At 46.1% G+C, this 25,250-nt stretch overlaps 1 protein-coding gene across 1 annotated transcript in view; it reads left to right on the top strand.

Annotated features, from left to right (window-relative positions):
* The first annotated feature begins 7,254 nt into the window (after window positions 1-7,254).
* Window positions 7,255-25,250, top strand: part of DPYSL5 (dihydropyrimidinase like 5) — a 53,663-nt gene continuing 35,667 nt past the window's right edge. Inside the window, exon 1 of the mRNA XM_047069540.1 lies at window positions 7,255-7,515. Coding sequence (XP_046925496.1) covers window positions 7,255-7,515 — 261 coding nt within the window. The remainder of the gene's footprint in view (window positions 7,516-25,250) is intronic.

Here is a 25,250-nt window from a genome sequence, read left to right as displayed (position 1 = left end):
TATCCAAACACGACAGCACAGCCCTAGAGTGTTCTGAGGCCTCAGTCGCCCCAAAAGGCTGAAGGCCCGCAGGCAGTTCTGATGACAGCAGTCCCTAGTCTGAAGCCGAAAGTCTGCCAGAGGGTGGGGGAAGGAGCTCAGAGCATCCACCGAAATGACTCCACCAGGCGGCTTGAGATCCAGGCTCTGGGTCGCACGGCCTCCATGTTGGCATATGGCGCATGGCCAGGGATGTCGGCTCTTGTGTTAGTCTGCTCCGGCTGCCACAACAAAATACCACAGACTGCAGGGCTTATACAATGAAATTTATTTTCTCACAGTTCTGAGGCTGGAAGTCTAAGATGAGGGTGTCAGTGTGGTAGGTTTCTGGTGAGAACTCTCTTCCTCGCTGGTGGACAGCTCCTTTCTTACAGGGCCTTTTTTCAGCGCTTATGCAAAGCACATGGGGGTGGTGGGTTGGGGACTCAGCCCTCTGGTGTCTCTTCTACTAACCTTGTGGGATCAGGACGGCACCTTATGACCTCCTTTAGCCTTAAAATTTTGCTTAGGGGCTCATCTCCAAACGCAGCCACACTGGAGGTTAGGGCTTTAGCGTATGAATTTTAGAAGGACACAAACTTTCGGTCCACAACAGCTCTAGACAAGTGTCTGGCTTTCAATCCCTGCTTTGTTACAAGCTAGCTATGTGACCTTGAGGACGTTTCTTTAACTTTCTAAACCTCAGCCATCTCTGTGGCAGTAATGGGGCAGTAATGGTATCTACGTCAGAGCGTTGTAAGGATCAGATAAGATCATGTGTGTGACAGGTTTGGTGAGGGCCCAGTGTACAGGAGGTGTGCACTAATTGTTAACATTATTAACAGGGTCCTCTACGTTCTGAGAATGAGTTCCCTCTAAAGGTATCCTGGGAATCCAGTCCCTTCAGAGCTGGGTTAACCTTCATGGATTTCTACAAGGAAGATGAAAAGACAGGTTGGGTCGGGGACCCAACCCAAGGGTTCTAGAGAAAGGATTGAGTGTTACAGTCGGTAGTAGCTCTACCCGCTCCTCCCATAAAGGAGGCATCGGAAAGAACTGAGCCCTCCACCGGAATGAAGGGTCACATTGGATGCCTCTGGCTTCTTTTTAGCTTAAAAAAAAAAAAAAAACTTCTCAACATAACTTCTCAGGTTATGAAAGGTAACCCAAGTTTATTGTATATAGTTTGAAAGTACAGAAAACTATAAATAACATAAGAATCACCTGTAACTCTTCTATCCAGAGCGAACTCTAATGACCTTTCTTTAAACTCAGGTAGACCTGACTGTGAACCCGATCCTTCTCCTGGAGTGGTGTGGCCTTTAATTTCCAAAACTTGTGTTTCCTCCTCTTAAGATGGGGCTAATGTTCCTGCCTCGTTCCCACTTCTCAGGGTTGCCCCGTGGTTGAATGCATGGAAAATGCCAGACACGGGGTGTTAGCTTACCAAGAGCTATTGCTCTCGTTTCTCTTGAAGAAGATACCCTTGGCTTTTGACAACAGCATCAAAGCTAGGACAAGAATCCCCAGTAATTTATTATCGCATCGCCCTTCAAAGTCCCGACCCTCCAGGTGTATACTCTGAAGTATGTGTTCTAGATTAATAAGCAAGTCAATATTCTCATTTATAACACTGACATAAACAAGTTGCCAGCATAAATATTCCTACTTTTCCTCTTGCCCTAAAGTAGCTTTAAAAGGTGAGGATTATATATTTGCACAGAGGGCTGGGGCGGGGGGGTGTCTTCTTTCGGCCTCCCCTACCACCACCATCACTTCCCTCTTCTAGTGCAAACTGAGAAGGTGCGTCTCTTCTTTCGTGGTCACACTTGGCCTTGACTTCGTAATGAGAGAGAGGGAGATTGCATCTCTTAGGCTCTCCGGGCTTCCTTTGGCCAGAGTGCTTATGTCCATCACCTGAGAACAAACTCATTTCCTAGTTGCATATTAAATTAAAACTCCAGGTTTTAGGACAAAAGATCTGAAATAATGTTCAGCTTCCTCCCAGCTTCAGGCAATAAGCTTGTGGCTGTGACGGTCCCATTTTCCCATCTCTCCAGCCTGACACCTCACCACCGCCTCTCTGCCCAGTACCTTCCTCACTAGGAGAGAGGCCCCTTCTCCCCAGAGCTTGGAATGATACCTGGTGGGGAGCAGATGTTCCTGGGAAACAGCTGTTGCTGTCCACTCACACCACCTGTGTTGTTCCCCAGCACCGCCCAGCAGCAGCCCCCCAAAGGGCCAGCCCCTCCTAACAGCAGGAGAGCCTGGTGGTTGACGCTGTGAATAGGCACAGTAAACTTTCTTGGTGTTGAGATTCCAGGCACTCCAGACTGGTCATCTTGACAAAAACAAACTGCTTAATCAAGTGTATCTAGGAGAGCAGGCTGAGATCTCCAGATAGCTGACTTACCTCCTTTTAAGAGGTATTCCTTCAACAGGTTCTAAAGCCTTTTCATCCTGGGACACAGCCTCCCCACAACTTATCTGGTGGCAGGCAAATGAAATGGCAAGAAGAAGAGGACATCTGTTGGTGCCTCGGCTCCGTCCACAGGTTTTTGCTGTATTGGAAAAGTGACAAAAGCTGAGCATTATCCTGAACGTAGAGTTGCCAGATATCCCAGGAAACAAATATGGAACAGCCTACCATTCACTGCTTTAAACCACTTGATCATGTTGCGGGTGTAACAAGTGCAGCAAGGCCATTCATTCACTTGTTCACTGGTTTTGAGTATCCTATACAGGAGGCTGGGGATGAGGAGGGAACAGAAATAATGATCATTGATTATACTGTTGACTTGGAGGACCTTAGTTCACAGATGCAGATAGACTCCAGGGCCATGAAGTCTATGAAGGGGCAGGGAGTCAGGAAGCCTTCTCAGAAAGGGGGACAACTGAATTGGGTCCCGAGGAATGAGAAGTTTACCAAGTAGAAAGGTGGGCTTCATCTGAGCCTTGGGGAGACCCTGCAATGGCAAGGTCTCTGTCCCCCTGGCCAAACTTTGTCCTATATTTTCTAGGCCTAAATGAAAATCATTTCTGTTCAGATACCTAAGGGTCAAGAGAGTTGTAGATCCAACCAAAGTGGGCTCCCTGGACGGAATTCTGATTCGCTCACCGTGACCGCAGCTGTCTGAGCACTGACCCCTTCCCCTGTGTACCTCCCCCTTCACGCCTCCAGCCCCACAGTGGCTCCCCCGTACATCCTCTTGCTCCTCGATGCTCCCGGGAGCTCCTGCCTCCAGATGTACAGAGAGAACAGCTGTATATTCTTACCTCTCCTGCATCTTCACATATCTTCTTCCTACGAGCCTTGAACTTAGCCTTTCTTGAGTCTGTTTCCTCTTCTGTGGATGGGCATGATAATAGCTTCCTCACAGATTTGTTGGAAGGATCAAATCAAATAAACTATGTAAGTTGACAGGGACCTGGCTTCCATTGATGATGGCCGTCATTCTTCCCATGCTGCAAGACCTTACATCACAAATAATCTCTTGTTCTCCTAGAACTTCAATCTTTCCTTTGACTCTTTCCTAGCTGCTTGAAAAATCTTGGGTCTTCTCTGTCCTAAATTAGTACCTTACCTCAGCCATATTCCTCAGCCCATTTTATGGCTTCTTTTATTCACAAAGAATTCACAAATTCCCACAAACTTGCCTTCAACCACCATTTATCAAAGACTTGTTCATCTCCAAAACTGGTCAAGATCTCCTTGTGGTCCCTATTGCCCTCCACTGCATGGCCACATTTAATGCTAATGGAAGGGAGCTCCAAGAGGAAGAGAATGGTTAGTGGTCAAACGTGGCCACTCAGTGTATGTTCCATTTTGAGTTGATTTTTGTATAAGATTTGAGATTTAAGCCAAGGTTTATTTTTTGTCTATGGATATCCAATTGCGCCAATACCATTTGTTGAAAAGACTATCTTTCCCCCCCACCACCATCGAATTGCTTTTTTGTAGCTTTGTCAGAAATCAGTTGACCATACTTGCATGGGGATATTTCTGGACCTTTATTCTGTTCCACTGATCTTTGTGTCTATCCCTCCATTCATATCACAAAGTCTTGATTACTGTAGCAATGTAGTAAGTCTTGAAATCAGGTAGACCAATCCCTCCCACTTTATTCATCTTTGTCAAAATTATTTTAGCTTTGTCATTTCACATAAACTTTAACAATAAGCTTGCCTCTATCTACAAAATATTTTTGCTGAGATACAAACTACATTAAACATGTATATCCATTAGGGGGAAATTGATATATTACTATGTTGGGTGTTCTAATCCATGAACATGGTATGTCTCTCCACTCACTTAGATCTTTGATTTTTTTCATCAGCATTATGTGGTTTTCAGCATACAAATCCTGTATATGTTTTCTTAGATTTATGCCTAAGCATTTAAAGTTTTTTGCATCATGTATATGTGTTCATTGCTAGTATATAGAAAAACTAACTTTTTATGTTGGTCTTTTATCTTGCATTCTTGCTGAACTCACTTGTACTAGGAGTGTTGTTTTTTTTTTTTTTTTAAGAGAGAAAGCACGAACAGGCAAAAGGGGCAAAGGGAGAGAGAAAGAGAACCTTAAGAAAGAGAACCTCTATGCTGAGCATGGAGCCTGATGTGGGGCTTGATCCCACAACCCCAGGATCACTAACTGCCTGAGCAGAAACCAAGAGTCAGATGCTCAACCGACTGAGCCACCCAGGCACCCCCTAGGAGATTTTTTTTTTTTTTTTGTAGATTCTTTGGTATTTTTTACATAGACCATCATGTCATCTACATATAGAGACCGTTTTATTTTTTTCTTTTTTGATCTATATGAAGTATATTTCCATTGCTATTTCATTTCATTCGTTTATAGTGCTGGCTAGAATTCCCTTTATTGACTAGCAGTGATAGTGGACTGCTCGCCTTATTTCCAGTGGACACCCTCGCCTTATTTCCAATTATAGGCGGAAAGCACTCAACCTTTTTTTTTCTTTTTAATGTTTATTTTTGAGAGAGAGAGCACGAGCAAGGAGGGGCAGATAAAGGGGGAGAGAGAGAACCCCAAGCAGGCTCTTGTACAGAGCTTGTCAGTACAGAGCCCAACGTAGGGCCCAAACCCACGAACTGTGAGATCATGACCTGAGCCAAAATCAAGAGCTGGATGCTCAACCGACTGAGCCACTCAGGCACCCGAAGCATTCAGTTTTTAATCATTAAGTCTTCTGTTAGCTATAGGTTTTTCACAGGTGTTCTTTATGAAGTTAACTTTTATTCCTACTTTTCTGAGAGTTTTTATCACGAATGGATGTTGAATTTTGTCATATGTTTTTTTCTGCATCAAATGATTTGATTATGTGATTTTTCTTCTTTAGCCTGTTAATATGGTGGATTACATTGATTGGATTTTCATATATTGAGCCAACATTGCATCCCTGGAATAAATCCCATTTACATGGTGTAGAATTCTATTTACACATTGCTGAATTCTACTTGCTGATATTTTGTTAAGAACTTTTTTTTTTTTTTTTAATTTTTGAGAGACAAGAGTGTGAGCAGGGGGAGGGGCAGAGAAAGGGGAAGAGAGGATCCGAAGCAGGCTCAGAACTGACAGCCCAATGCAGGGCTCTACCTCACGCGCTGCAAGATCATGACCTGGGCCAAAGTCTGATGCTCGACCGACTGAGCCACCCAGATGCCCCTTGTTAAGAACTTTTTAATGTATATTCATGAGGGATATTACCCTATAGTTTTCTTTTTTTTGGCACTGTCTTTGTCTGGCTTTGGTATCTGAGGAATACTGGTTTCATAAAATGAGTTGGGAACATTTCCTTCTCTTCTGTTTTCTGGAAGAGATTGGCATTAATTCTTCTTTAAGCATATGGTAAAGTTCTCTAGCTTTTAAAAATAGTGGTTCCAGGGGTGCCTGGGTGGCTCAGTCAGTTGAGCATCTGACTCTTGGTTTCGGCTCAGGTCATGATCTCAGGGTTCATGAGTTCGAGCCCCACATTGGTCTCTGCGCTGACAGTGCGGAGCCTGCTTGGGATTCCCTCTCTCTCTGCCTTTCCCTCCCCTGCTCACTCACTCTCTCTCTCTCTCAAAATAGATAAATAAACATTATTTTGAGAGAGACCGAGACGGCATGAGTGGGGGAGAGGCAGAGAGAGAGGGGGACAGAGAATCTGAAGCCGGCTCTGCTGACTGCAGAGGGCCCGACGTGGGGCTCAAATCCACAAACCAGGAGATCATGACCTGAAGCAAAGTCCAACGCTTCACCAACTGAGCCACCCAGGCGTCCCTAAAATTTTTTTATAAGTTTATTTATTTAGAGAGAGAGAGAGAGCAGGGGAGGGGCAGAGAGAGAGAGAGAATCCCAATCAGGCTCTGCACTGTCAGTGCACAGGCCGATGCAGGGCTCAAACTTGAGAACCGTGAAATGACCTGAGCCAAAACCAAGAGTCAGACACGTAACCAAGTGAGCCACCCAGGCGCCCCCCCCCCAAACTTTTTCTCAAATAGTGGTTCTGGGGTACCCAGTCTGGACCACATAAAGCTGAATCTCGGGGGGTGGAGCTTTAGTGCAGGTGCTTTGCAAAGGCTCTGCCAATGAGCTTATTCATGTGCAGCCAGCTGTGGAGCCTAATGTGGTAGTAGTGGCCTTGAGGCAGATATGGGAGAGCCAGCTGGAGCCGAATCCACCTGAAGAATGACACGGATTCAACAACTGTGAGGCTTGGAGAATTTGGCTCTGTGAGACACGCCCCGGGAGCCCCTGATACCTTTGGGACCATATGGTACAGTGGGGACACTGTTCACACAAGACCTGTGGTTTGACTTGGCTACTGAGAAGCCATAAATTCCTTACTCGGCAGTTTCAGCTTTCTGATTGGTAAAATGCCACTCCTTGGGTTGTTCTGGGACTAAAACAACACAGTAGATAGGAAAATGCTTTAGAACCTACACATCATTTTGGGAAGGTAGACACTGATGTTTCTTTGGGCCCCGGATGCACCCTTACTGCCACTGTGTCGTGATTCCCAATAAGTCTCACTATGAGGTCAGTGGGAGGCTTGTGACCCCAGCTGGTTGTAGGACCCGTGTTCTCAGGCCATGGGGAAGCTTCCTCCCCTTCCCTGCTCACTTACTCTGCCCATGGGGTTTGGACTCTGATAGGAAGAAGTGGGACCTTGGTTACAGTGAAAAGGGACTTTGACCTTGACCGGTGCCTCCCTTTCACCCTCCATAGGAACATGCTTGCCAATTCAGGCAGCGTGAGGATTCTCATCAAGGGAGGCAAGGTGGTGAACGATGACTGCACCCACGAGGCTGACGTCTACATTGAGAATGGCATCATCCAGCAGGTGGGCCGTGAGCTCATGATCCCTGGAGGGGCCAAGGTGATCGATGCCACTGGGAAGTTGGTGATCCCTGGAGGCATTGACACCAGCACCCACTTCCATCAGACCTTCATGAACGCTACATGCGTGGACGACTTCTACCACGGGACCAAGGTAATGTTCCTGTTCGCTGAAGGTGCGTTCCTTCCCTCTCGGTTTCTTCTGTTTGTGGGGTTGCTCCAGACTAGACCCATGTGAACAGGATGCCCCTGCTGTATTGCTAAAAGGACGAGGGTGCTCTCATGGGGCCACTGCGGCAGCTGACATAGGAAATTCCAGGCTAGATGTCATAGATCTCCATGACTACCGAAAAGGAGGTATGTAGGCCTGTTTTACCAATCACATCACTTACCCGTGTGCCGAGGCCGGGAACTGATTTTTATTTTTATATGGTTACATCATGTAATGCAGACCTAGAAGAAGAGGAGAATCATAGCTGGTGTTTGTTGCTATGCGTGTATGTGACAGGGAGTGTGGTATTGATCTGAAGAACTCCTTTATGGATGATCAGCTAAATTAATTCCCCAAAGATTGTGAAAAATAGATATGCTTCTTCTAGATGATTTTAATGGCAGTAATTATGAAACAAACATGGCTAGCGATCCTGGATTATCTCTCCTAGCTTGTTCATTATTTTTAAAAACAGCTGGAAAAAAAAACAACAAAAAACCTGGTAGTGGGGCCTCTTTTAGAGGGAGTTGTCGTGGGCGATATTTACTGTTATTGAGCTGAGCCAGGGCCGTGGTATGTTGCTGAATGCAGAATACGAAAACCAAATGAATTAGGAGGAAATTAACATTTTGCAAAAAAAGTCACGTGTGGATTCTTTTACCCTTCTGTGCTCCCGAACCTCTGTTATTGCTGTCACTCCTCTGTATTGTAATTACCTGTCACATGCCAGCCTCTCCCTGAACACCAGACTATGGGCTCGTTATGGCCTTGATGATATTCCTCTGCTTTCCCAGATCCTGGCACTGACCAGAAACCGGAATAACTACCCAGTAAATGTTTGTTGACTGAATAAGTGAACAGTGCTTATACATCAAAGTTACCTATGAAGGTTTTTTACCTTTTTAAAAAAAAAAAAAATGTTTATTTATTTTTGAGAAAGAGAAAGAGAGAGAAGGGGAGGAGCAGAGAGAGAGAGAGACGGAATTTCAAGAAGGCTCTGTACTACCAGCACAGAGCACAATGTGGGGTTCACACTCATGAACCAGGAGACCATGATCTGAGCCAAAATCAAGAATCGGACACTCAACTGACTGAGCCACCCGGGTGCCCCTGAAGATTTTTTTAAATGTAGAATTAAATCAATTTCAAGGACCACAAGTCCCTGACCCTGGAGGCAGCCTCTTCTACTGTCTGACCTAACAAAGGACTTGGCCTCTAACACTCTCTGGGCAAAAGGGATCCACTAGCTACCGGTCCGGGGGCTGTAGTCAGCCCTCTGTCCTACTTTGGCCCACAGCCTCAAATCCCCACGGCCCTCCACCCTAAAATGCTGCCTCTGCTCTACCGGGGCTTCTCAGGGAGCCCTTCTCCCATGCTGAGGTGTCTCCCCTTAGGATTCATTTTCCTGGGGGTTCAGAGGCTCCTGCTAGGCAGTAACTGATGAGGCTCTGCAAACCCACCCCTGAGGAGTCTGGCTCGGGCAGGCAGAGGCTGGCCTTGGGGTCACAGTTCTATGGGCAGTTGGCCTCTAAGTTCTCCCTGAAGATACGTTCCCATCCTGCTGCAGGAGCAGCAGACCGGACCCCCGGACGGCTGAGCTGTGAGGAGTCACAGTCGCCGTAGCCCAGCCGGTTCTAAGGCAAGGATGGGCTCAGGACTAATACTCCAGAATCCAGGGCCAAATCTGCCTACTCTAGCAGAGCCCAGAGAAGAGAGGCAGTAGGCAGACCCTTCCTACTTTCTCTTCTGAGAATTCCCCCAGGGCCTGTGAGTAAGGCTTCACTGAGGAAATGGGGAGCCCCAGCCCCATCAACTTCTGCAGGGTACACGAGTGGCAGGACTTTTTTGAAGGGAGTGAACACATCCACTTCACCGTCCCCAAGTATTGGAGCCAGGCCAGGCCTGTTTGGTTTATGGTCATCGTACTGTTATTTTTGTTGAAGCAGAGCATATATACAGAAAAGTATGCAAATTGTAAGTATACAGAATTGTCACAACTGAACACACCCTTGTAATCAGCACCCACATTGAGAAACCAGATTTTTACCAGCACCAAAGTGCCCCTCCTTATGCCCCCTCCCAGTCACTACTTACCAAGGATAACCACTATCCTGACTTTTTATACCATTGTTTGAAAAAAAAAAAAAAAAAACAGCTTAGCAATCCCTATCAAAGTAACACCAGCATTCTTCACAGAGCTAGAACAAATAGTCCTAAAATTGGTATGGAATCAGAAAAGACCCCGAATAGCCAAAGCAATCCTGAAAAAGAAAACCAAAGCAGACATCACAATTCCAGGCTTCAAGACATATTACAAAGACGTAATCATCAAGACAGTATGGTAGTGGCACAAAAACAGACACACAGATCAGTGGAACAGAATAGAGAACCCAGAAATAGACCCACAAACATGGCCAATCAGTCTTTGACAAAGCAGGAAAGAATATCCAATGGAAAAAAGACAATCTGTTCAGCAAAAGGTGTTGGGAAAACTGGACAGCGACATGGAGAATGAGCCTGGACCACTTTCTTACACCATACACAAAAATAAACTTAAAATGGACAAAAGACCTGAACGTAAGACAGGACACCATCAAAATCTTAGAGGAGAAAACAGGCGACAACCTCTTTGACCTCAGCCACAGCAACTTCTTACGGAACGTGTCTCTGGAGGCAAGGGAAACAAAAGCAAAAATGAACTACTGGGGCCTCAAGATAAAAAGCTTCTGTACAGTGAAGGAAACAATCAGCAAAACTAAAAGGCAACTGACGGAATGGGAGAAGATGTTTGAAATGACATAGCAAATCAAGGGTTAGTATCCAAAATCTATAAAGAACTCACCAAACACAACACCCAAAAAACAATCTAGTGAAGAAATGGGCAAAAGACATGAATAGACACTTTTCCAAAGAAGACATCCAGATGGCTAACAGACACATGAAAAAATGCTCAACATCACTCATCATCAGGGAACTACAAATCAAAACCACGAGATACCACCTGACACCTGTCAGAATAGCTAAAATAAACAACTCAGGCAACAACAGATGCTGGCGAGGATGCAGAGAAAGAGGATCTCTTTTGCATTGCTGGTGAGAATACAAACTGGTGCAGCCACTCTGGAAACAGTATGGAAGTTCCTCAAAAAATTAAAAATAGAGCTACCCTACGACCCAGCAGTTGCACTACTAGGCATTTATCCAAGGGATACAGGTGTGCTGTTTCGAAGGGACACATGCACCCCAATGTTTATAGCAGCACTATCAACAATAGGCAAAGTGTGGAAAGAACCCAAATGTCCATCGACTGATGAAGGGATAAAGAAGATGTGGTGGATGTGGCGTGTGTGTGTGTATAATGGAGTATTACTCAGCAACCAAAAAGAATGAAACCTTGCCATTTGCAGCAACATGGATGGAACTAGAGGGTATTATGCTAAAAGAAATTAGTCAGAAAAAGACAAATGTCATGTGACTTCACTCATATGTGGAATTTAAGATACAAAACAGATGAACAAAAAGGAAAGGAAGCAAAAATAAGATTAAAAACAGAGAGACAAATCATGAGAGATTTTTAAATACAGAGAACAAACTGAGGGTTGCTGGAGGGGTGTTGGTGGGTGGATGGGCTAAATGGGCAAGGGGCATTGAAGGAGGACTCTTGTTGGGATGAGCACTGGGTATTATACGTAAGTGATGAATCCCTAAATTCTATTCCTGAAATCATTGTTACACTATATGTTAACTAACTTGGATGTAAATTGAAAATAAATAAATTTTTACAAAAAGATCATAGAAACCAAAAACAAAACAAAACAAAACCCAACAGCATAATTGAGATGTAATTCAGACATCATACAGTTAAGTAAGTAAGTAAGTAACTAAAGTATAGAAGTCCATGATTTTAGGTATATTCACCATAGATTGGTCCTGGCTGTTTATATAAATAAAATTAAGTGGTTTGTACCTTTGCATTAGCTTCCTTTGCTCAGTATTATTTTTGTGAAATTCATTCATGTTGAACTTATTCACTTTCACTGCTTTATTGTTTGATGTACCACATATTGGCATTATCATTGCCAATAATACCATTGCTGTGAATGTTCTTGTACATCTTTCAGCAAATGTATGATCACATATCTGTCGAGCACATTCCTAGGAGTAGAATTGCTGGGTCATAGGGGTACATGCGCTCAGCTTTAGGATAGGCCACCAAATTATCTTCCCAACTGATTGTAACAATGAATACTCCCAGCTGTAATATAAGAAGACCATAGTATTTACCACCAACAGGACTCTGATTACCACCGGGGTCCCTGCTGGGGTCAATTCTGTAGTGTGCTCGAGCGTCGCGCCCAAAATTGTAGCTTTCTGGCTCCTGTCTCCACTTGGGAGACCTTCAGTCTAAGGTCAGATGCCATGCTGTCACCACGCTGTCTACCAGCCTCTCAGAGGGCAGGCTGGCCTTCTTTGTCTTATTTTTCACATTGTCATCTGCCGGGACCTCATTAGCCAGGAGTGGCAGGTTTTCCCCTGAGAGCCTTTAGCTCTTTATAGCCGATGAAAACCCCAGCACACGCATCTTTGTGCAGGGTGGTGGGTAACTCCTGATCTTTTCCAGGCTGCTCATCCATGGGAGCAGCTGCCTCTGCAAAACACGTAAAAGCCCCTCTGTGATTTAAGGCCCCCCAGTGCATGTCAGGCCCTAGTTGTGCAGTGTTTAAAGGCCCAAAGATCCTACGCCACGCTGGCTACCGGCATCCCCCAAACCAACCCTTTGTTATGTCCGTACTAAGCAAGATTGGATCTTGACGCCCTTGTGCTCGAGCCCTTATATTGAGCATCTGTTTCCTAACGTAGCCCCTGACTCAGCCTTCCCTGGATCCCATCTATAGACCCTGCCCAAAATTCTGCCACAGTCTCCCAGCCTCCCAAGAGCCGGTTTCCTGCCCCAGTACTCCCACCCCTCCATTCCTGGATTTCCCCTTCACCTTGGTGCTCCTACAGGGGGACACTTGGGCTTCCTCTTTCTTCTAGTCGCTGACCATCTCCCAGGGAGAGAAAACGCTCTCCTGTTGCAGTGCTGCTCCAGGGACATGTCGATTTAATTATTCACACGGCCTGTGGCACTCGTTCAGAGGCCGTGCACCCTGATAGACCAACGCTGACCTACTTTGTACATTCTAAGAAAGGTAGCAGTTGATTGGCTTGAAGCATCTGGATTTATAATAGAATAATAATCCTAAGGAAAAGCTCACCCGAGTGATTAGCCTAGAGAGAAGGAGAGATCAAGTTGCATCTTTTTGTTCTTGTCCGACAGATCCGCGGGGCCTTGAACTCTGCGCCCCCTAAGCTATTGCGTGCCTGTCAATTTGGCGGCAGCCGCCGGGGCTGGGAAAACAAAACAGTTGAAAGCCTGGCTCTTCCGAGAGCATCTGGGTCTCCATTGTACTGGGTCTAAAGGGATTTCTCTAGCACTTTAACAAATGCTTCGCCTGCTTTCAGACGCTGTGGCAGGCGCTGCCTGGCACCCCTGGATCTGCCTCCCACGCGCACAGCGGGCCCTTGATCCTCCTCCCCGCCTCCTCACACCCTCCCGACCTGCGGGCCCTGCCCTCCCCGGCCCAGAACCTAGGTTTCCCGGAAGCGGAGCGCCAAGACCACCTGCTTGTTAATAATGCAGACCCCATTGAAGAAAGAGCTTGTCTCCCGCGGGGAGGCAAGGCCAGGATTTCAGATGGGTCATGAGGTCTTTTATTGTTATTCTCCTTAACTTCCTTATAAGTTATATTTATTCTCTTGTATGTAGCTAATGCTACATAATGAAGAATGTTAACGCAGGGTCTTGAGATCCACCCCACCAATGGCTCTCCGCAGCGAGGTGGGAATATCAGAATCAGGCTTTTTAAGCTATAGGCACAGCCCCTTCACTAAGATGTTGATAGAGGGGGCAGGCATGGGCAATCGGAAAAAGCTTCCTAGATGCCTTTTCTGCTTTCCCGCTTCTCCGAAAATATATTAAGCACCACCATCTTGGCCAGTGGTTTTCAACCCTTAGAAACAAATTACAGTAGAACGACTCGGGGAATTTTTTACGACACCGGTACCCAGGGCCCATGCCAGACTGGTGAAATCCGTGCCTCTAGGTCTGCCTCTTCCTCCATCAGTATTTTTTTTTAATCTTTTATTTTATTATTTTTGAGAGACAGTGTGTGAGCAGGGGAGGAGCAGAGAGAGAGAGGGAGACAGAGAATCCAAAACAGGCCCCAGGACCTGAGCTGTCAGCACAGAGCCCGACGTGGGGCTTGAACTCACAGACCGTGAGATCGTGACCTGAGCCGAAGTTGGACGCTCAACTGACTGAGCCGAGCCACCCAGGTGCCCCTCCATCGGTATTTTTTTTAAAGCATCCCTCATGATTCTGACACTGGCAGGTGAATTAATAAGGAACTTTCTCCGCTGTTTTGAATAGTGTATTGTCCTGGCTGTTACTGCTGCCGAGCTGGCCCTCACGTCCTCTTTGAAAGCTGGGGCCTGCTTTGCCTGCCCTTGCCGGTCTTATTTATTTGCTTCTCTCCTTCCGTTCACATTCCAGGGTCGTCAGTGGGCTCCCAAATCCCAGCCTGGGTCTTAGAATGCCTGTACTTGCTAGAATTCGCTGGCCCTGTGTTCTCCCCTCCTGTCTGTATCCCACTGACATCATCAGTGAGCGAGAAGTTGGCCATGATAGACGTGTCATTAAACGGAAGTCCGGCTGGGTCTGTTCCTCTTTGTGGTCCCAGAGACTCCCTCTCGCCTGTGCCAGGACCATCTGGTCACAGAGACAGCCTCCCATTAACTCAAAATCAGCATCAGCAGGACATCTACTCTTTTCCACAAGAGAAGCCAAATCCAAGAAGAGTGCTTGGGCCAGCATGAGATCAGCCAAGGGGCTGTTCGATGGCATAGGTTTGGAGAGCCTGCCACATCCCACCCCCCAGTGGAGGGTCCTGATCCTCCCTCCCCTTCTGTCACTGCAGAGGATCGGGCCCTATCTGGCAGAGTCATGAAATGGGACAGGCTAGTACATAAATAAATTCCCTTTGGTGTCCAGCCTGCCAGCATCCTTACCAAGGAGCCCATTTATCCACTGGGCAGGCTGTTTTTCTACTTTGCTTTTGAAATTTGCTCTTTTGGAATTAAACCTTTCAATGGTGTTCACTTCCTTTCTTTTCTTTTCTTTTTTTTTTTTTTTCTCTTGACTCCAGTACTCTGTCCATTTCTGTTTAATTTGGGCCAAAATGTTTTTCCAGTCTTTTAGCTCTGCAGTAACTCTGTTTATCAGGACCCAGGTTCCTATGGTCTGGCTTATTAATTAATGCTCCCGAATTCACTTATGTCTTCATTCCTGTAAAAAGCTGGAAGGGACCTTAGCAATCTAGTTCCACCCTCCCATCGATGGAAAATGCATGAGTTGCCCCAAGTCTCAGAGATAACTGGGCCAGAACGCAGGTTTCTCAGTCTGAGGGCCTTTTCACCATTTTCACCAGGCCACTCAGGGGCTCTCCTGAAACCCCAGAGTTGGATAGTCACCCCTTTCGGACCGCCAGCTACCTCTCAGTGGGCTGCATACAGATAGTTTCCTTGACGCTATGGCCTGGACCCGACGAAATCGTCACAGAACTGACGTGCATTGCAGACCGCGGAGTGAGCTCTTTGCCATCCTGAAACGGTGGCTTTATAAAACCCCACCCGTCACTGGAGGAGTAACAAACATCCTCCTTAGATGTTGACAGTTTCTGCCATTTACAAACGGGTGTCGTAGGGCTTAAAGGAGGATGCATGAAAGACACTTCCCACAGTGCCTGGCACAGAGCGTGCGTACAATAAATGATAAATGTTGGTCCCTAGGGTGTGACTGCCTGTGTCCACCCTAGGCCTGGCCTTGGCTCTGTCTTCGGTCTCTTAGACCCACCCATTTTAGCTTTGCGATGAAACTGTTCCACTGCCCGTCTAGTCCCTGTGCTGCCTGGGTCCCTAGCTTTGCCAGCAGGACATCCTGACGGGCCTTCTCTCAAAAGCCACCCTCCTCCCATCTCTCAAAAGCCACCCTCCTCCCATCCTGGGCCAGATGCTGCCACACCATGCCTGTTCTTCCCACCGGCCTGCCACCCTTCTGGCACGGCTGTGCTGGTCGGGATCAGCACAGCTGGGCTCCCCTCCCTCCTCTGAATCACTTACAGTCACACTAAAGATCTCCATGAGTGCCTCATGAAGTGGCTTCCCCTTCTGAGCCACCTGGAGGTCATCCCTTCTCCTGCCTCTTCCAGTGGAACCTGGCACCCTGGCAGGCGTCGTATTGGCTTTCTACTTCACGACAAATTAAAACAATACCTATTTACCAGCGCCCAGTTCTGTAGGTCCGAAGTCCGGGCACAGTGTGGCTGGGTCCTCTGCGCAGGGTCTCACAAAGATACAGTCAAGGTGTCTGCTGGGCTGCTTTCTCATCTGGAGTTCAGAGTCCTCTGCCAAGCTCACCTGCCTGTGGCAGAATTCGGTCACTAGCAACTTGAGGGCTGAGGTCCCCGACTCCTTGCTGGCCACCTGCTGGGGGCCCTTCTCAGCTCCTCGAGGCTGTCACCATTTCCTTACCACGTGCCCACCTCCATCTTCAAAGCCAGAAGGAGACTTGCACTTTGAATCCCTCTCCTGTTTCAAATCGTTCTGACTTAGAATCTCTTTTGCCTTGGGGCGCCTGGGTGGCGCAGTCGGTTAAGCGTCCGACTTCAGCCAGGTCACGATCTCGCGGTCCGGGAGTTCAAGCCCCGCGTCAGGCTCTGGGCTGATGGCTCGGAGCCTGGAGCCTGTTTCCGATTCTGTGTCTCCCTCTCTCTCTCTGCCCCTCCCCCATTCATGCTCTGTCTCTCTCTGTCCCAAAAATAAATAAACGTTGAAAAAAAAAAGAATATCTTTTGCCAGAAAGAGCTCGCCTGGTTAGCCTCGGCACACGGAGATCCTCAACTGTCCCATATGACATAACCCGTGGGTAGTGGCGTCCCACCTGATTCACGGGGCCCCTTCCACACTTAATGGGAGGGATGTACAGAGTGTGGTTCCCTGGGAGTCCCCTGCCTACGGTTGGTGAAGGGGAACACATACAAAACCATGGCCATCCTACAGACTGTTACCCTCGTCTACCCCTACCTCACCGATTTTGCTTAAACTACTTAAGACTCCACATTTACTTTAAAAAAAAAAAATCAAAAATCACCTTGGCCACCCGTCACTTCACAGCTCTCTGTGCCTCATGTCACGTTCCTGCTTGAGACCCTGCTGTGACTCCCTGTGGTCTCAGATGTCAAGTTCGGGTGTCTGGGTCTTCACCCTGGGCAGCTCCCCATCTGACCTTACCTGTCCATGCAGTCCGCATTCCCAACACGTGCCCATGCATCAGCAAGGTGGTTTTCTCTCCCTGTGACCATCCCATGCTCCCCACTGCTGTCCCTTCCCACCATCCATGGAAACGTTCGAGGCCTACCAAACTCCTGTCATGTTCTTCCTCCAGCTAATTCAGATCCTGGATCCCACTATCTCCTCCCCAGCCGAAATAATTTGTCATCTGGGGCTTTCGAATTGTTTTGTGTGGAAAGTTTGTCTTCCAGCTAGATTGAAGAATATTCCAGGGGCAGAGACCACCATTTATCTTTAGCTCATGACCCACCACAGACCCGCATGGCTTGAAACATAGAGTAGTTGTTCTCAGAAATAGGTGAATGTCAGCAGTGTGGTAGTAATGAGCAAAGACAGGGGGAGACCACTGGAATCTGCATTTCAGTGCATGTTTACTAGATGTGTGATTTGGACAAATTCATCTCTCTCTGTCTCTCAGTTTCCTTCTCTGGAAAATGGAAGATTATAATAGTATTTTATGCATGTTAATTGAGTTCCTATTTGTAAAGAACTTAAAATAATACTCAGTGCTTACTAAGGACTCTATGAGGGTCCATTAAATCAATCCATCAATCACCCAGTTGTGCTAATCAAGGACCAACCCTTGGAAAACCATTTGTACAATTTCCTCCTGAGCCTACTACATATTCAACTGTTAGGCATCACACAGGAACTAAAACATTGGATTCCGTTTCTACTGTTAGGTTAATGATGTGTGTTTTCGATTTCAAATGGAGTCTAATAGTAATGGTGATGAATTCTAGATAATTTTCTCTCTTCTCTCTTTCTCTTAAAAGCAGAAATAGCCAGTCAAACTCTGCAGGCACTCAGGAGCTATTTAAAGATGCCCTGCTTCAGATCAGTTATCTTGTTTAACAAAACCTTGCCGGCAACTTCTTTCTATGTCCACATTAATTGGGAGGCAAAATGTAGGCCAGGTTGACCCTTCTTAGAACAAATGTAAGAGGAGATCTATCGTTTCTTATAAATTTTATATCTCGTATTGGAAAAAAATCTCCTGTGGTGACCGGGCAACTCCTCAATTTCTAGAATAGTGTTTGCAAAGAATTTATCTATACAGAGATTATTGAATCTTAATAGAATAGAAATAAACGCCCCCTCTGTGATCCTAGACGTACTGGAAACCTCTCATACCTCGTATGAGAAGTTCTGCTTTTATATTCTCATCCTTTGAGGTTTAAAAAAAGAAAATAAAGGGGCGCCTAAGTGTCTCAGTCGGTTAAGTGTCCGACTTTGGCTCAGATCATGATCTCACGGTTCGTGGGTTCGAGCCCTGCGTCGGACTCTGCTGAACGCTTGCTCAGAACCTGGAGCCTGCTTCAGATTCTGTGTCTCCTTCTCTCTCTGCCCCTCTTCTACTCGTACTCTCACTCTTTCAAAAATAAATAAATGTTAAAAAAAAGAGATGAAAAATACATCATCTACTGTATGTATATTTCAGTGACACGTAGTACATGAATGATGTGTTTTTTTCCTTTCTCCTTTTTCTTTTCTTAAAACCTGCATATTTTTTAGTCGTTCAAGAAATAGTTGAACACAGCCCATGGAAAGCTTCAAAAATCTTTTTTCTTTATTTATCGAGAGAGAGAGAGAGAGAGAGCACGAGCTGGGTAGGGACAGAGAGAAGGGGAGAAAGAGAGAATCCCAAGCAGGCTCTGTGCTGTGAGATTCACAGACTGTGAAATCATGACCTGAGCCCAAATCAAGAGTGGGACACTTAACCCGCTGAGCCTCCCAGACACCCCGAAAACTTCAAAAATCTTCACTGAAAATATGTCTTTTCCCAAACCTCGCTGTAGTTGCCTCGGGTCTGAAGTTGTCCTGTTGTGTTGAATGTAAGGCGTGTCTTAAAATCCCACACTGACTGACAGGTAGAAATGTGTTGAGATGCCGCATCTCTTCCCCCGGTGGTTTCTGCCTCACCATTCCCTCAAGTTATCACTGCAGCCAAGCACATTTTTTCTCCTTCTGATCTCCTTTATTTCTCATTAATTAAAAACTAGGAGCTATAGTGATCCTCAATTAGTGACTACGCCCAGACAAAACTATGGGTCAACCATAGTAAGAACTTTGTCACTGATCAGTTTTTCTCTTTCATACACACGTTCACACACTTTCACATTCTCACACACATGCTCAATCACACACACACAATTTTAGAGCTAGAAGTGCCATTAAAGATTAAGGAATCCATCCCCTAATCCATAAATAATTTTCGTGTTTAGATTTAAACTCTCCACAGCATTCTCAATATTTAAAAATAAAATTAGGGGCACCTGGTTGGCTCAGTCAGAGGAATATGTGACCCTTGATCCCAGGGTTATGAGTTCAAGCCCCACATTGGGTGTAGAGATTACTTAAATAAAACTTGAAAAAAATAAAAATTAAATTAAATGAAAATTAAACAATATCTGTGGGTGAACTCTTTTGAGGAGGAGTATGAATAGAATAAAGAAGTTCATGATTAGGTAACCTAGGAAACCATCTTTTTTTTATTTTAATCTGTGGGGTTTTTTTTCTTCAACAAATTAAGACATACAATAAGCCACACAACTTTAAAGTCTATAGTTTGACACATTTTAACATATGTGAAGCCATCACCATTGATATAATAAACATATTCATCACCCCCAAAAGTTTTTTGTGGCCCTTGTAATCCTTCTCTCTCCCAGATAACTACTGATCTGTTTTCTGTCACAATAGATTAGTTTGCATGTTCTCATGTTTTCATGTAAATCGAATAATACAGTATGTATTCCTTTTTTTTGGACTGATTTCTTTCACTCAACATTGTTAAGTTTTTGGTTATTGCAGATAAAGCTACCATGAACATTTGTGTACAAGTGTTTATGCAGACGTATGTATATTTCCCTGGCGTAATTACCTAGCAATGGAGTGTCTAGGTCATATGGTAGGTGTATATTTAGCTTTTTAACAAATTGCCAAACTAGTTTCCAAACTGATTGTAACATTTTATATACCTTAAAGGCTCTACATCTTTGCCGTCTTGTTATGATCAGTTTTTTGTTTTGTTTTGTTTTGTTTTGTTTTTGAGAGTGAGAGAGAGTCAGAGGGAGGGAGAGGGAGAATCTTAAGCAGGCTCCACGTTCAGCACTGAGCCCCATGCAGGGCTCGATCCCATGACCCTGGGATCATGACGTGAGCCGAAAGCCACCCAGGCACCCCTATGATCGGTCTTTTTAATTTTAACCATTCTAACAGGTGTGTAGTGATACCTCATTGTGAGTTTTTTGTCTTTTGTTTTTGTTTTGTTTTACAAGATCACCAGTTTGTTACAAAAGGATATAACTCAGGAACAACCAGATGGAAAAGGTACACAGGGCGAGGTTGGGGGAAGAGATGTGGAGCTTCCATGCCCTCTCCGCATGCACCATTGTCCCTACACCTCCATGTGTTCACCAACCCAGAAGCTCTCCTTTGTGGTTTTAATTTGAATTTCTCTAGTGGCTAATGTTGAATGTCTTTACATGTATAGATTCCGTATGTCTTTGGTGAAGCGTTCACATCTTTTGTCCGTGTCTTAATTGAGTTGTTAGTCTTTTTATTAGGTTATTGAAGTTGTTTATATTTTCTAGTTACAAGTCACTTATTGGGTATATGTTTTGCAAATGTTTTCTCCCCGGGCTGTGACTTACCTCTTTATTTTCTGAACAGTGTCTTTTGAAGAGCAAAAGTTTAAAAAAAATTGTTTTAGAGAGAGAGAACACGCAAGTGGGTGAGAGGGGCAGAGGGAGAGAGAGAGAGAGAGAGAGAGAGAGAGAGCGTCCCAAGCAGGCTCCACGCCCAGCACAGAGCCTGACGTGGGACTCCATCTCACAACCTTGGGATCATGACCTGAGCCGAAATCAAGAGTTGGATGCTTAACCAACAGAGCCACCGAGACGCCCCAAAAGTTTAAAATTTTGAAGTCCCAATTTATCGATTTTTTGTTCATAATTTCTTTTTTGCACTGTGATCAAGGAATATTTGTGAAATTCCAGGTCACTAAGATTTACTAAATTTTCCATTAGAAAACCCTAGCCCCTACATTTAGGTCCGTAATCCATTTTAAGTTGGTTTTTGTATATGGTATATGGTAAGGATGGAGGGATTTTTGTGTATGGCTGTCCAATTGTTCCGTGCCATTTGTTGACAAGATTATTATCCCTTGTCAAAAAAGCGGTTGACCATCTATGTGTGGGTTTATTTCTGGACTCTCTTTTCTGTTCTTTTGATCTATTTGTCTATCTTTACACCAATACCTCCCTGTCTTGATGCTCGTTACAGTAAGAATTGAGAGCAGGGAGTGTAAGTCCTCCAGCTTTTTCTTCGTTTTCAAAGTTCTTTTGGCTACTTCGTCTTTGGGAGCAAACTCTTTCAGTGCAGGCAGTAAACCAAAAACTGAAGAGAACTGTACACTGAGTGCATTAATCACCTACTTGGTAAACATTCTCTGCCCTTAGCGTGGTCCCTTTCTGTCAGCTAAAAGTTAAGACCTTTCTTTAAAATTTTCTCAAGTTGGGGGGTGCCTGGGCAGTTCAGTTGGTTAAGCGTCTGACTTCGGCTCAGGTCATGATCTCACGGTTTGTGAGTTCGAGCCCCGCATCGGGCTCTGTGCTGACAGCTCAGAGCCTGGAGCCTGCTTCGGATTCTGTGTCTCCATTTTCCTCTGCCCCTCCCCTGCTCGCTCTCTCTCTCTTTCTCTCTCTCTCTCTCTCAAAAATAAACATTAAGAAAATTGTTTTAATTTTCTCAAGTTGGGGCTTCTGGGTGGCTCAGTCGGTTAAGCATCCGGCTCTTGATTTCGGTTCAGGTCATGATCTCATGGTTCATAGGATCGAGCGCCACGTTGGGCTCCGTGATGACAGCATGGAGCCTGCTAGGGATTCTCTCTCTCCCTCTCTCTCTGCCCCTCCCCTACTTGTGCTGTCTCTCTCAAAATAAATAAACTTTAAAAAAAAACATACAATTTTCCTAAGTTGCTTGGAGGTGGGGCGGGGGGAGGAAGCTATGAGTGAGTGAGTGAGTGTGTGTGTGTGTGTGTGTGTGTGTGTGTGTTAAAAGAAACTTTATTGGGTGTTGGGGGTCCAGGTCCATGGAGGATGTTGTCCTCCATGATCCTGGGCTATGACGTCATGGGGAAGAGCCATTCAGCTCCCTCTCTGCCTTACAGTTGGTCAATGGCAAATAGGGGTAGGCTGGGGAGTACCGAGCGAACTGGAGGAGTATAAAACTTTTGCGGACTGGAATTGCAACCACTGAGCCATTGCCACCCCATCCTTGCCCCCGTCAGGTTTCCATTCTTTTCGGTGTCCCTCCTTACCACCAGGCCTGGTGGACTGGCCTGAGTCACTTGCCAGGCTTAAGATACTCTAGAACTCATGTTTGGGAGAGTACTTACTCTAGCTCTGAATCTCTATGCCCTAGACTTACTGGACCATCAAAGAGCATTTTTTTTTCCTGCTGTGTGGAAAATAGAGAGTTCACAATGGAGCACATTGAGCCTCTGACGGGCTCTGGGGTCCCAGGCCCCCAGGTGGCTCCTGGCAGTGCATGGCTCTCCACCGGGACCCACAGATGAGCTTCTGTCCCCTGCTTCCTACAAGAGGGGTGTGCTGAGCTGTCAGGCCTGGACTCAGGCCCATTTGTCAGAGCACTTCTCTATCCATCATCCACTTATTTTGATCTTTAAAGCCCCCCCCCCTTAATATTATCTTATTATCCTTCCTCTCCAGGGGGGGAATGCTGAGTCTCAGAAGAGTGAAATTCTTGCTATCCATGCTAATCGGTGCAGGGACAGGTCTGCCTGCCTCCCAACCTTGACTCCAGCCCCATTCCTGGACGCCATGTATCCAGGGAAGCCCCAAGGCAGCCTCCCTCGGCAGTTTGACGGTATTGTTATCAATTAGCTTTGGAACCAAAATGAGAACTCACCCACATCAGAGTAGACGAGGAAAGGAGAGCAAGGCGGGTGACATGCGGCTTATTTCTGGATTGTTGATAAATCCCTCCTCTCTGGCATCCATGGGCAGCCTGCACTTACAATAAAGATGGTCGTGGGGCGCCTGGGTGGCGCAGTCGGTAAAGCGTCCGACTTCAGCCAGGTCACGATCTCGCGGTCCGTGAGTTCGAGCCCCGCGTCGGGCTCTGGGCTGATGGCTCGGAGCCTGGAGCCTGTTTCCGATTCTGTGTCTCCCTCTCTCTCTGCCCTTCCCCCGTTCATGCTCTGTCTCTCTCTGTCCCAAAAATAAATAAACGTTGGAAAAAAAAAAAAGATTCTCTTTTAAAAAAAAAAAAAAACAATAAAGATGGTCGTGCCCTGATGCCTGTAAACTTTCCCGCTTTGGGATTAGAAGGGGCTCTGCTAAGGAGGAGGATGACAAAGGGCCTCTCTGTGCGGCTCTATTTTAGAATGGTTTCCCCAGGCCCCTTGGCTTCTTAGAAGCTGGCAGCACATTCTCTCCGCCACATAACTCCGTTTGAGGATCATCTCCAGTCTCCATGGTAACTGCATGTCGGGAGACAGCCTGCTCTGTACTGTGGCTTTGTATTAAACACAATGAATTTAAATTGGATGCTCGGCAGTGAAGATAATCATTCTGGATCAGAGAGAAGCCTGGAGCTCCTCATTTCATAATTTTGGATGTTGGCACAATTCTCAGATTGAGCCCTGTAATTCAAGCCCAAGCCCCACCTACCCCTCTGTTTCTAAACTGCAGTTAGGTCCAATTTCACTTGGGCATTTCTCCAGCTTCTCACAGAGGAGTCTTGGAGCCAGGGAGCCCCTCAGTCAGGTCAGGGCTATCCTGAGCTCTAGAAGGGGCAGCATAATGTAAAAGAAACTTGGGGGCTCTAGAATCAGATGGACCCTCATTCAGTCTGGCTGTGTGACTTCCTCTGAGCCTGTTTTCTTTTTAATTAAAAGAAATTTTTTAGTGTTTATTTTATTTTTTTTTTAATTTTTTTTTTCAACGTTTATTTATTTTTGGGACAGAGAGAGAGACAGAGCATGAACGGGGGAGGGCCAGAGAGAGAGGGAGACACAGAATGGGAAACAGGCTCCAGGCTCTGAGCCATCAGCCCAGAGCCCGACGCGGGGCTCGAACTCACGGACCGCGAGATCGTGACCTGGCTGAAGTCGGACGCTTAACCGACTGCGCCACCCAGGCGCCCCTTTTAGTGTTTATTTTTGAGAGAGAGACACAGACAGAGTGTGAGCAGGGGAGGGGCAGAGAGAGAAGGAGACCTAGAATCTGAAGCAGGGTCCAAGGTCTGAGCTGTCAGCACAGAGCCCGACACGGGGCTCGAACTCACGAACTGTGAGATCATGACCTGAGCTGAAGTCGCATGCTTAACCAGCTGAGCCACCCAGGCGCCCCTACCTGTTTTCTTATCTGTCTCCATAATTTTTTCATCCTCCCTGGCTGAACTCTGTACCCATCATAAATATAACTCCCCCATTCTCCTCTCCCCGCCCCCAGCCTCTGGCAACTACCATTCTACTTTCTGTCACCGTGAGTTTGACCACCCTGGGTCCCTCCTATATGTAGGTTCATACAGTCTTTGTTCATTTGTGATGGGCTTATCTCTCTTAGCGTAATGCCCTCAAGCTTCAACTGTGTTGTAGCACGCGTCAGAATTTCCTTCCTTTTTAAGGCTGGATAACATTCATATATACCACACTTTATTTATCAGTCTGTCCACCATTGGACACTTGGGTTGGTTCCGGCTTCTGGCTGTCATGAATAATGCTGTGCACACATATATCTGTCTGAGTCCTTGCTTTCAATCAGAGACTCATTTTGAGGAGCAAATAAAATCAATGTTAAGGGGCACCTGGGTGGCTCAGTAGGCATCCGACTCTCGGTTTCGGCTCAGGGCATGATCGCAGTCTTCGTGAGTCTGAGCTCCACATCGGGCTCTGCGCTGACAGTGCAGAGCCTGTTTGGGATTCTCCGCTCATACCCTACTCCCTGCGTGCGTTCTCCCTCTCTCTCCCTCTCTCTCTCTCTCTCTCTCAAAATAAATAAACGTTTAAAAAAAAGATAATAAATATTAAGAACACTGCACACAGTAGGCCATCAGTAAACGTTAATTTCTTTCCTGAGTGTGAGTTCAGGCGCCGTTAACTGCCACAGTGGTCTGCTGGCTTCGGTGAGAATGATGTCACTTTCTACTGAGCAAGCTGCTTCTGTGTCCCCACAACATGCTCATCTGCCGTGTCTGGG

Source organism: Lynx rufus, unplaced genomic scaffold (genome assembly GCF_022079265.1).
Source record: "Lynx rufus isolate CCGP_SWC_20201006 ecotype Redwood Valley unplaced genomic scaffold, mLynRuf1.p SCAF_8, whole genome shotgun sequence".
Lineage (NCBI taxonomy): Eukaryota > Metazoa > Chordata > Mammalia > Carnivora > Felidae > Lynx > Lynx rufus.
This window is presented reverse-complemented; position numbering and strand designations above follow the sequence as displayed.